The sequence below is a fragment of the Gymnoscopelus microlampas genome, assembly GCF_963454915.1.
Source record: "Gymnoscopelus microlampas genome assembly, chromosome: 1".
NCBI classification, from domain to species: Eukaryota; Metazoa; Chordata; class Actinopteri; order Myctophiformes; family Myctophidae; genus Gymnoscopelus; species Gymnoscopelus microlampas.
In genome coordinates, this window is record NC_139962.1 from 9,244,957 (window position 1) to 9,257,878 (window position 12,922).

General features: G+C 40.9%; 1 protein-coding gene across 1 annotated transcript in view; it reads left to right on the plus strand.

Annotated features, from left to right (window-relative positions):
- Positions 1-1,000: 1,000 nt before the first annotated feature.
- Positions 1,001-12,922, plus strand: part of LOC311042678 (leucine zipper protein 2-like) — a gene marked incomplete at both ends in the record, with an annotated part of 240,311 nt that continues 228,389 nt past the window's right edge. The window contains one exon of the mRNA XM_084053573.1: positions 1,001-1,062. Within this exon, the coding sequence (XP_083909699.1) occupies positions 1,001-1,062 (62 nt within the window). The remainder of the gene's footprint in view (positions 1,063-12,922) is intronic.

Sequence of the window (12,922 nt, forward strand, 5' to 3'; positions counted from 1 at the left end):
GAGATGGAAATCCATTTCACGGGCAAGCTGGGACCTTGCTTGCCTTGCGAGATTTATTTCACTCTTTAAGCTTTATAAGTAGCTAATCTGTGGGATTAACAGCTGCTTAAAGCTTGATTTATACTTGATCGTACGATGGATGGAGATGTGCAGAAAACAGCTGATCTACAAGCTCACAGTGCCTCGTGGCAACACAGACAGCCACGGTTGAATCTAACTATAACCTACTTCTGAATCTGATTCTTGGCAACCCTGATAAAATAGGTTTCTTAAAATACATCATACTCTGTGTATGTTTTACTGAACTGAGTGATGAGTAATGCAAAAAAAAAAAAAAAGGAAAGCAAATACAAGGGGGAAAAAGGGTCTCCAATGACCCCAATGTGGATTGCTTGCACTCAGCTGCCAGTTTAATTGTTCTGCTGTCTGAGTCTCTCAGCTCACATCAAAGGTAAAGAGCTGTGATTTCACAGGAGCAGAGAGAGAGAGAGAGAGAGAGAGAGAGAGAGAGAGAGAGAGAGAGAGAGAGAGAGAGAGAGAGAGAGAGAGAGAGAGAGAGAGAGAGAGAGAGAGAGAGAGAGAGAGAGAGAGAGAGAGAGAGAGAGAGAGAGAGAGAGAGAGAGAGAGAGAGAGAGAGAGAGAGAGAGAGAGAGAGAGAGACTCGCCAATAGCTGCACCGAACCACGCTCTGACATCACACTGCCATCTCTGAATCACTCCCCCCATCTCTCTCTCTCTCTCTCTCTCTCTCTCTCTCTCTCTCTCTCTCGTAGGATCCAGCCCCTCCCGTTCATTCCCATTAGCGAGTCCCTCCGTGTGCCTGCGTTATTTAAAGCCAAAGATCCTCCCTCTCGCCTCAGCCACTGTGTTGCATCTGTCTGCCTCACTGCTTGTGTGTCTGGGGTGTGAGGGTGTGCTAACAACTAGAGAGAGAGAGCGAGAGAGAGAGGAGAAAGCATCTGAGATAGGAGAGCGAACTGGAGAGTGAGACCACACAGCTATGAAATTCATCCAAGCTCTTTGCTTACTGCTCCTCTGTCCGGCTGTGAGCCTCAACACTAGGTAAGTCATTCATAATAACTAGAAAATAAGCAGAGATGGTTTTATGTGTGTGTCAGCTTCAGCTGCCAGTGACTCAAGTGAAACAAAAGGCGTATAGCTTGCCATGCATACACACTGACTAGATTGTATTCATCTGAAGCCGAAGTCGTATCAAATAGGCTGTGCCTTATAGTATGTTTTGGGTGTTTTGTTTTAGTGCTTTTTGAATGTATTCTTTGCTGGAGTTTTCTTTGTTTTGGATGTGTCTGAGGGATGAAAGAAGAGCTTCTCTGTTGAACCGGGCTGCTTTCCTCCTCGTTGCCGTATTAAGAGACACTACTTGTGTTCTGTGTGTTGTAATGCTCTGAATGCCTTTCTACTGCATTATCACTGTCATGGCTCGTAGGAGACTTTTACTGTTCTAAATACCATGATGCCTTTGTCCTGCATTATCACTGTCATGGTTTGTAGGAGACTTTTACTGTTCTAAATACCACGATGCCTTTGTCCTGCATTATCACTGTCATGGTTTGTAGGAGACTTTTACTGTTCTAAATACCATGATGCCTTTGTCCTGCATTATCACTGTCATGGCTTGTAGGAGACTTTTAGCTGTTCTGAATGCCGTGATCCTTTCTACTGCATTATCACTGTCATGGTCTGTAGGAGACTTTAGCTGCTTTGAATGCCGTTATGCCTTTCTACTGCATTATCATGGCTTGTAGGAGACTTTTAGTGCTCACAGTTTTGGCAGCGAGTGAGTTGGAGTCTGGAACCGAAGCGAGAGGAGAGGAAAGGGAGACGTGTTGCAGTGTCTTTAAAAAGAGAGTGTGTGTGTGTGTGTGTGTGTGTGTGTGTGTGTGTGTGTGTGTGTGTGTGTGTGTGTGTGTGTGTGTGTGTGTGTGAGCAGAATAAAGAATCGGACTTGAACTATAGTAAGTGATGGACTAAAGGAATGGTGATGAAGGTCCACGTGGGAGGATGAATGAAACGGTTGATAAAAAAAAAAACATTCCTCTTCTCAACCAGCTTCTGACATCCATTCATCCTCCGTGAGGTGTGTGTGTGGGAAAGAACTCGGGGCTTTCTCTCTCTGCATTGTGAGGAGACATCATCACGTGCATGTAGAATACATTGTGAAACGTCCTTATTAGTGTTGGTATTAGGTCGATTATAGCGTCGTCATTGTCTTCTGCTTTGTTTTAAAGAGTATTGATGCTAGTTGTGTACTATTAAGAGTATTAGGTTTATTATAGCAGAGACATATACTATTTAGTCTTAAAGAGTATTACATTGATGATAGCAGTTGTGTACTATTTAATCTTAAAGAGTGCTGGGTTGATAAAAGTATCCAACATGGATTAAATTCCACTTTGAAAACACAGATAACTAAGCCGTCCACAGCCGTTACTTTTCAGGAAATAGAGAAACAATAACCTTTGTTCCAATGGATACAATGTAGTTATATTTTTTTATTCTCAAGCTCTTGTCAATACTTTCCATTGGTTAAACATTTATAAAACGCTCATACTTTCGACCCGGCTTCTCTATTTTGGGCTTGATGCCCTTCTAGGCAAAACTCTAAATATTTAAAGAGAAAGGCTATTTTCGCTATGTTCCTCTAGTCTACACTGTCATAAGTTGGTAGGGGTGTGCCGATACACTAATTTCACGAAACGATACGATACGATATTTGACTCACAACTTCGATACGATTTCGATACGATACGATATGCACTTTTTTTATTATGAAAATATATGGAGGAGAAAAAAAGAAAATGCAAACAAATAATTCTGTTTTTGCATTATTCAGACATGCAAACTTGTAGCTTTTCAGCTACAATAGCCGTTTTGAATCCAAATAGTATGACACCTGACCCAAAAAAAAAACATGTTGTCACTCTTTTCACTTCGGGGACGTTTGCATGCCTGATTATTATGATTGTAAAAAAAAAAAAAAAAGTTTTTTTTTTCAAAAACGATATTTTTTTTTTCCAAAACGATACATATCGTCACGAAAACGTATCGCGATATATCGCGGGACGATATATCGGCACACCCCTATAAGTTGGGCTTTAATTTACAAAAAAAAGAAAAAAACATGTTTAAATATGGATATACAACGACGTGAAAAGCTGAAATATGGAGATACAAGGTTTCTACCAGACGACAATTACAGTGAACTGACTCCAAACAAACATTAATAGACTGGTCTGTTGGATTTGTCATTAAGCATTCTGTGAAAGACTCTGCTTCAGGAACTCACTGTACAGTAGATAGATAGTATTATAGTAAGAGACATCAAGGTTATTGTTTATATCCAGACGTTAGTCAATACTCTAGAGCAGGGGTCTTTAACACGGGGTCCGGGACCCCTAGAGGTCCTTAGAGCTACTGCATGGGGGGGTCACCAAAATTAATGTTTGTGTGATAGGAGCTTTTATTTTTTAAATATTAACCACTTGAACCCTAGACTTCCTTTTCTGAGGGGAACCTTAGCCGTAAATTGCCGATCTACAAGCTCACAACGCCTCGCGCTGCGAGGCGTTGTGAGCTTGTAGATTGGCTATTTTCGGCAAAGAGGTTTGGTGTAATAGGGGGAAAGAGAGCAGATCAAGTACATGTTTTCTAAGTATTGAGGGTATTAAGTGGTTAACACATTAAGTGGAAAATACACATTAACATGTATCCAACACTGATGACAGACAGTGCTGTCAAACAAGTCTATGAAGCTATCTATGAATTCTATGAACAAGTTTAATCTACAACTCAATTTAATACAATATGTGGCAGTGGGGGCGGGGAGTGGAGTGGGGGTCCCTGCTTCATCTGTCTCTCAGCTAAGGGGTCCTTGGCCTGGGAAAAACGTTGAAGACCCCTGCTGTAGAGGCACACTAATGCATGAGTCATGAAACGGGCGCTGTTTGTATTGATGTATCAACCTCTTTCATGTAATAGTCAGCCGACTGACCTCACCAACGCCATTTAATACACCTACAGTGTTATGTCAAACTAACACAGGCCAAAGGTCAACTTATATAAACCAGTGGTTTATCATCTATCATGTCAAGGACCCCCACATTGATGCGTATTAGGCCTCAGATGCCCATTTGAAAAGAGTTTATTCCAAGGACGATTTTTTCGTTGTTCGATTAGATGTAATACAGAATGGTACTGATGGTGGCAGACCTGCCAACCCTTCTGTTCTCACCAGGAGACTCCTGTTATTTGACCCCATCTCCTGGACGTCTCCTGTTCTTCCATTTCTCCCGTTCTTGTCCTGTTTTGGGGGATTCCACCCTTTTTGTGTGGCCCCTCACTGATATGCAGCCACGGCCATTCATGTTAATTTGCTAGTTCCTTAAGGTTTTGATATGCAAATCCCAATGGCAGTATTCGATTGTTCTTTTTGTTGGAAGGTGTGAGTGGGCTCTGCAATTTTAAAGAGATAGTCATTTTTAAGTAATTAGTGGTTATTATTAAATATGGCTCTTTTATTGCTACTTTTAACTTTTTAATGGATTATATGTAAGTAAAGGCTGATAAACATGTCAAACTTCCAAAATCCACCAGAATACTAGAAATTACATCTACTCTGTTAAAAATGTCCTGGGGGGGACCCCCCGCTTGGGGGCTTGGTCAGTATTACTAGCCTGGTAAACCCTCCCTCCGGAAATCTCATTTCAATTCGATTTCAGAAAGGAGTCTGGTCTGAAACGCCTTCCTCCAATAATCGCTCTGCTCAGCGAACCGACGAGCCTATCAGCGTCGTCGCTCATTGTTCTGTGATTGACAGCGACAGTTGGCCAATCAGGTGGCGAGTTCGAGTGAGCCCGAATGAACCCGAGTGCAGCCTGAGAGCCGCCGACAAAAGACGAACGGCAGCCATTGTTGTTGTCCGAGTGCCGTCACTTCTTACTTTCAGTTTTATAACGCTTTCAAACTTCTTTTTTGAGGCACGGAATTTACTTTATCGTTTGGATAGAATTTAGTTGTTTAACTTCATATATGTGGTCAATTAATCATGACAGAGCCTATTTAAAAATATAAATTTAGAGAACCGGCAGGGGCGGGGAGTGACACGCATGTATCCCAATAAGGCAACCTATTTTCGGCATGGCCGTCCCAAAAGTCCCGTTGCGTCACATAGTCTGGAGCTCGTCAAAATGAACTGCTCATTGGCTGAAGGGGAAAATGATCATTGGTTGAAGGGGTTGTCAGTCAACGGTATTACTCCCGCCCAACTCCAGCCCACAGCGATTATTGCAGAAAGGCGTTTCAGACCAGACTCCTTTCTGAAATCGAATTGAAATGAGATTTCCGGAGGGAGGGTTTACCAGGCTACAGTATTACCCCCTCTCCTGGAAAAAAATCTCCTGTTATCGGACGGTCTGAGGTTGGCAGGTATGCATGATGGAGAGAGTGAAACCTCTGATCTGAATCGTCACGTTAATACATTCTCTAACTTCTAGCCTGTGAAATATTAGTGAAATGATACATTTTGCTTGGGACCCCCAGGAACCCCCTCAAGGACCCCAGGTCCCAACTTTGAGAACCACTGAAAGCTATTTGAAAATGTTTTTCATGTTTTTTTTGTGTCTGTGTATTTACTGAGGGTTCACTCGGTTCATATAATGGTCATGCTTGTGTCATATTATGTGGTTGTGGTTTATTTTAACTTTTCTTTCACATACTGTAGGCTGATTTTTACATAGTGTACTATAAACAATGTCAGGGCTCAGTTGACCTTTTGCATGCTAATAGGGGAAAGCAGTGTGCGAGTCAGTGCAGATTGTGCCTCTGGAGAGCGATTACATTACCTTGTGAAATACAATAACACAGAAATATAATCACTGTACTATTGGATAATTTAAACTGGGCTCATAAAGTCTCCATGCAGTTAAGAGCTTGTTCTCACATTTCCACTCATTAGCATAAAGGAGTGAGGTTTAATTCACAATAGTTTTTTTTGGATATAGCATACCTTTTTGAAGTTAGACATTTCAAACAATCGGAATACTTTGTGTCTGAATACAATAATTATCTTGTTGTGTAATCGTGACAGAGAGGAGTATTTGGAAGAAGTAATGCATGTTGCTCTGGTTTATGCCTGGTAGTTACTATTCGGAATAAGTATTTTATGCTGTCATGTTGCTGACAAAGAGGAGTATGTATAACACGAAGAAATACTGACAACTGGGTGTTTTTGGAAGAAATATTAACTGGAAGCAGAGCTGCTATATTATAATATAAAATCCATTTCATATATTCGTAACTTACTAGCTAAGATACTCTGACTGAGATAGTAAAAAACATGAATGAATATCCTGGAATCAATTTCAATTTGTGGTGTTTGATAGACTTTAGTCTATACTAAATTAATTTCTGTGAACGTGAAACCATCCGTCAGAGGAAACCAGTATTGGCATGACTTCAGATACACTGACATCCGCCACTAAAGCATATCATCACTGTTCAGTGGAAACCTTGTACGTCCAAAACTGTTACCTTTCAGGGAAATGGGGATTGGGAATACAAAACATGTAGTTATTTATTTTAGTCACAAGCTCTTGTCAATACTTTTTTATTGGTTCAATATTTATAAACCCCACAGACACATTTAACCGCTGTCAAGCTGGTGTTCTGTGTTAAAAACGGCAGATCTACAAGCCCACAACGACGTACAAAGTATAAAATAGGGCATTATTGAAAACAAATGAAATAATAAAACACGGAAAAATGAAATACGGAGATTTCTGCCCAACAGCGACAATATACTGCAATACCTACACAAAGTACATAGGAGCTCATTAGAGAGAGAAGATGAAAACCCTTTAATCAAATAGATTTTCCCTCAGACTGTGAGAGTTTAGAATAATTAGGAGTTTTTAGAAATATCTCTGCCAAGAATTGGTTACAGTAGAGCTTGATTGAGAGAAAGCAGAGATGTAGGGAGAGCAGCAGGAAAGATATAACTATAATGAATTGATTGGTAAATTCCAGGCCAAAGAGGCGTGGTGCAGAGCTGGTGCTGTTGAAAAAAAAATCAATTGGTACTTATCCAGGACAAAAGGCTGCATCGACACTGAGTACCATGTGCTTCCACTGTCCACCTCTACACACAACCAACACTGATTTACTCCTTATAGATACAAGTGGTGAACGGTAACTTAGTAGCCTACATTTACTCAAGTGCCGTACTTAAGTGCAATTAAGCACTTGAACAAAAGACTGCATTGCCGCTGAGCCCCGCATGCGCTTCCACTGTCCACTTCTCACACCGCAAGTAACAATGATTCACACCTTATGCACGTAGCAGAGTGGCTCAGAGCCTCTGCCAGATGACCAAAAAGCCTGAAAATGCCCTTAAAGCTTTCATGACATCACATTTCAATTTTTATTTTTTTTTAGGTTTTCTGACCTCAATTACACCCCAAAAAAAAATAACTTTGAACATTCAGTGGATTTTCTGTGTTCTGGGGTTTTCTGAATGATTACGCTCAGAAAAGTGCTGTGATTTTCCTGTGCACTCACAGTCCATTAATCCCGCCCCCTCTGCATGAGAACTCTATAAGTGGTTATTTCTGAGGCATAGTACTGTACTGACGAGGCAGTGATCCGCCAGATACCTGACTCACCCGTCCACCCATTAAGCAATTGTAATGAAAAGTATTAACAAGAGTTGTGACTGGATAATAACTACATTGGATGAATTATAAACACAGGTTATTTTTTTCCCATTTTTAGAAAAAATAACGGTTATGGAAATACAAGGTTTCCACCCGACAAACAACGATATCCTTGTCGTTGAAACCAGATCTTGCATCATGAGGTGCAATAGGCAGCAGTTAGGCATACAGTCCACGATGATGTTTTGGTAGTGTGTACGGTTGGAATAACTGTCAGGATTCATATAATGAGCATAAATATAGCAGAGAAATAAGTGAAAAACCATCTCCTTCTCAGAGATGCTCGTAGGCCTGCGTCCTGCGTCGCTGACGCACCATATTGCGAAAGGACGCATTCATGACAACTCTAGTGCGTCCATGGGACGCAGCTCCGATTAGCTCCGATGATATATAATATTTGTCAGCTGTGATCTACATGGACTCTCTCGGTTAGGCACCGTTGGTGGAGAAGTATAACTCTCCGGTTAGACACCGTTGTACTGGAGATGTATAACTCGGTTAAACGGCGTTGTGTGGCAGAAGCAGCAGCACAGCCCCTCGCTGTTAGTCTACGCTACACACACAGAGAGAGAGAGAGAGACGGCATGAGGACCTGCTCTTAAACGTGTTAAAACGTCTTGGATAGACCACTGTCTGGAATAATAACTGATCATCATACATACAGGTCTACTACTAATCTTTGTTGCTGTTGTCATCTTAAATTGACCAGCCAAAGTAAAATCCCCGATTTTAGAGTGTTCTCCCACTTGCTTGGAGATCAGAGTGAGTGGTGGATTAACGGATGTTGCCAATCAGCTGTGTAACATTAGCAGGTTAACGATGGCTCGTTGATCCTATGCATTTGACCCTGATTTGACCACAAAGGCAAACAAAAGCACTAATTAATGGCAGCTGTAAGTAACCGGTTGTCTATCGTCTGTGTCTTCTGTATGTTTAATAGGCAACTGGATGTTTTCTGTAGCTTAGAGATATCATAACAATTAATTCCCTGAAGAGGGTAGACCCTCTCCCTCATGCTAAACTTAAAGTGACTTATAAGGTTCCACTTCTCCTCAAAAAGACAACTTTATTTTCCTTTCTCAATGACAAGCCTAATAGTATTATTGCATGTTGACTATGTGCAATAACTGCAAGCCAATGTTCATAGGCATTGTCAGTATTTGTCTTCATTATTTCTTGAATTCCTATTTCTTTATTTGCCAATACTTCCACTGTAAGCCAGTGTTTTCAGTCTACACAATAAATAGTAAAAATAAATTCTACATTCATAAATAATACAAAATAAAATAATAATAATGATTAAAAGGTTCTATGATTAAATGTATTCTATTGGTCAAAGGTATGTTAAATCCACCTGTTGCCCACTACTAGTATTTCTTACCATAAGGTGTGCTAATACTACAGAATCATATACATTTGAAAAAATATATTTATGATTTTTTAATATATGTATATATATCGGTATCGGTCTTGAAAAGCAGGAACGGGTCGCACTGATCTAGATCTGCTATTTTCACAATATGTATCTGTGGAACTGAATCAAACTAAATTAAGTGCCTCAACTCCTAATTCCTCAGGGTGGGGGGTCCCCAGTTAAAATATGATTATTTTGGGGGGTCGCTGCCTGAAAAGGTTGAGATCCACTGCATCAGGATATAATGTACACAGTCACACACGCATAGAAGATATGGAGATTGGAGATCAAAGAAAACGATAGGGGGGGGGCGTGTAATTGGGGACCCATAAAATGTCCCTGGGACCCATCTAAAAGACCACCCTTGCATCCCAGGACCCATTACATTGAAAACCTAGCAACATCACTGCCTTCTGTAGTAGTTATTGTTCTTGGTGACTTGTGTTGTTGTGTGAAAGACTACACAGAAAGCTGTTCAACTTCATAATGTATGTAAATTAACAGCATGAGCTGGCTTCTTTAACTTGCTCTGTTGACTCACTGATGCATGCTAGTTGATCTGGAAAACATGCTACAGGTAATCGGTTAAATCCAATCAATACCTCCTTACAAGACACAATCAATTCATTGTTTGAATGAAATGTGATGAAATGGAACTGCACAGCCTTTGAGGGCTATAGCATTGACTATTTAATTTGGCTTTGCACTTGTCGACTAGACGTCGATCACAAACGTATACCAGGTCTTTCACATAGCTGAAACATTGTGTGGCACAGTGGGAAAGTAAGAATTGACTGGAGGTCAAGTGTGGAACACGGGGGGAATTAGACCCTGCTATCGACCAGGGGGAGATGGTAATGTCTTTAATCTATACATTGATGGACTGCAGCCTGGCTGGCAGGACCAGCGACTAAGAGAGAGCAATCTGCCAATTCCCCTGACCATTGTTTAGTGCTCGCGTGATGAAAGGGCCGCCATTTTGAACAAATAATGCTTACCTAAGGAAATGTGAAATGCAGTGCTTACTCGAATTCTGTGTCTTCAAGGGAACCTCTCTGTAATGAACTTCAGTGTGATTGTGCGCCGTAGTGAAGGGTCCGTCATTATCTAAATGAAATGTTGGTTGATTTGTTTTACTGCAAGGCAACGTGGGAGTCTGTAATGTTTGGATTGACAAGCCTTTGCCAAGAACAATCGTATATTTTGCAAAGCAGCATTTAAATGTGAAGTTTCTAAGGGGCTTGTCTGACTAGTGAGAGAATAAAGCTTTGTGATGGCTGCTTGGAGAACAATATTTTTGGGGCCAAGACAGACGCTTCACTGGTTGAGGAACTTTTTAATTAGTTTTAAAAAAGTGCAATATTCAGCATGAATTGTTTGGTTCTTATTAGCTCAGCTCAAGCTAAAGCACTTCACCACGGTGGAAATGGGTTTGAAATAAAACGCACAAAAAGAACAATCTGTCGGCTCCCCAGGGGCACCGCCAAGGGGTGCCAGGGTGCCAACTGGAAAGGGAATGCCAGGAAAGAGAGAAATAAAAAAAAGCAATAATTCAAGAATATTTATCATAAGGACAATGCGTTTTAGTTTATTGTTATTACATTAGATCAGCTCAAGCTAAAGTGCATCACCATGGTGACCAAGGGTTTGAAACAAACAAACAAACAAACAAAAATCTGGACCACTGGTTCTCAAAGTGAGGACCGGGGTCCTCCAGGGGGTTTCAGGGGGTCCCCAGCAAAATGTGGAACAGTTTAAACACTTAAGCCCTATTTTGTGTGTTTTTTTCTTCTCGAAAATAGCCGATCTGCAAGCTCTCAAGATCGGCCATTTTCAAAATATCTTGACACGTTTTCTCTTATGCCATTAAGACCTGGAACGCGTCCGTGTCATTTTTTTGATTTGAGCTAAAAAGCATTATTTTACACTTTGGCTATTCAAAAATAGCAGATATACAAGCTCATAGCGGAGTGCCGCGCTATGAGCTTGTATATCTGCTATTTTTAAAAAATCGAGAAAATGTGTGCAAATGAATGTATTGATATTCTTTTAAAGTGAACATTTTTTATTCAAATCTTTGCTTCTGGGGGGTCCCTGGAACAACATATTTTAAGATGGGTGTCGGCGGCCAAACACATATAATTTTGGGGGTCCTTGACAGAAAAAAAATTCAGATGGGGGTCTGTGGCCAAATATATATCAGTTTGGATTTGGGGTCCTTGACATGAAAAACAACTACTCTAGACAAGCCTGATTTTTCAAGTCTCCCAAACGACGTGCAAGAGCAGAGAGATGACTTTCAAGGGCGGAGCTGGTGCCCCGAAAACGAGGGAAAATGATGACATTTGTGTGTGTGACGATGGTAACGTCCTCCTCGGCACAAAGCTGAATGTGAATGATAATTGAAATGCGAAGGACACCTCGTAATGGGCGCTCCATGGCAACCAACCCTGGCTGCGTGACAGTAATGAAGTGGTCTACAGTAAACAGAACCTTGGGCCGCTCCCACAAAATGAGAAAGTAATTAAAAGGACGGCATGATCTGTGTGAAGAACAGCTCACATGTTTTAATATTCACCACAGCGTTTACGGTGCTGTTTGCTGTCATACAAAATCCTCCTTCCCGCTGATAACATAATCGGATGTGGAGACAGCAGTTATTCTACAGACAACAGGACACACATGGACAACCAACAGTTGGTCCGTTCCCATGAAGAAGCATGCCTTTGAATAGCATCGTCTAGCAGCGTCTGTTATGTGTCTGATGTGTAACGTGATGTCTGGAGTTGCTGGGCCCATATGGGGGGGAAACAAAATAAATATGTGCGGCTGAATGGGTAGAGACTAGAGTCTAGAGTCTAGAGACTAGAAAAAAAATCAAAAGCAGTAATTCAATAATATTTATCATAAGTTTCTTTTATTTATTTATTAGATCAGCTCAAGCTAAAGTACAAGGGTTGCCTTATCAACAAAATAGCCAAATCCAAACCAGTCGTCCCTCCAGTCTATGGGATGCCGGTTTTCCCCAAAACAATGAACCAGCCAATAGCAGAGAAATTGTCCCTCCAACCTGCAGTCTATCGTAATTACCTTTTTTTTTTTTCCTGATCAATTGCAGGGCTCTACGGCGTATTTCACTCACATTTGCCACAACAAATATATATATATATACTGTACATGTGGGAACCAGAACAAGTATGTTAGGAGAACAGTGTGTGAGTAATCTTTTCAATCCAAACTTTTCTAATCAAATCCCCTATTTTAACTTTAAATTGCTTTGTTTTGTCAATGGATTATATGCGAAGTCAGGCAAAATAGCTTTGAATCATATTCCCCCCACAGTGAAAACCACTTGCTACGTACAATAAAGTTCAAAGAGATGACATAATACAGCATATTCTCCAGCATTTATTTGCATGAAAAATGCAGTGATAAAATATGGTTGTGAAAATACACATGGAAACAAATGATTCATTTTCGAAGGCGATGAACCAGCAAATCGGTTCAGCTGGAATTGAACAAGAGACACATGCAGGAAAAGAGCAAATCAAAATGACAAGCGAGGACAGGTGTGATTTGGGAAGCACAGCATGGTTGAAAGCAGTAGAACAACATCATGTAGCAGGCAAGTAAGAGAATAAAATGCTGATACATTTGCTGATGTAGAAAAGTGTGTACACGTGTGTGTGTGTGTGTGTGTGTGTGTGTGTGTGTGTGTGTGTGTGTGTGTGTGTGTGTGTGTGTGTGTGTGTGTGTGTGTGTGTGTGTGTGTGTGTGT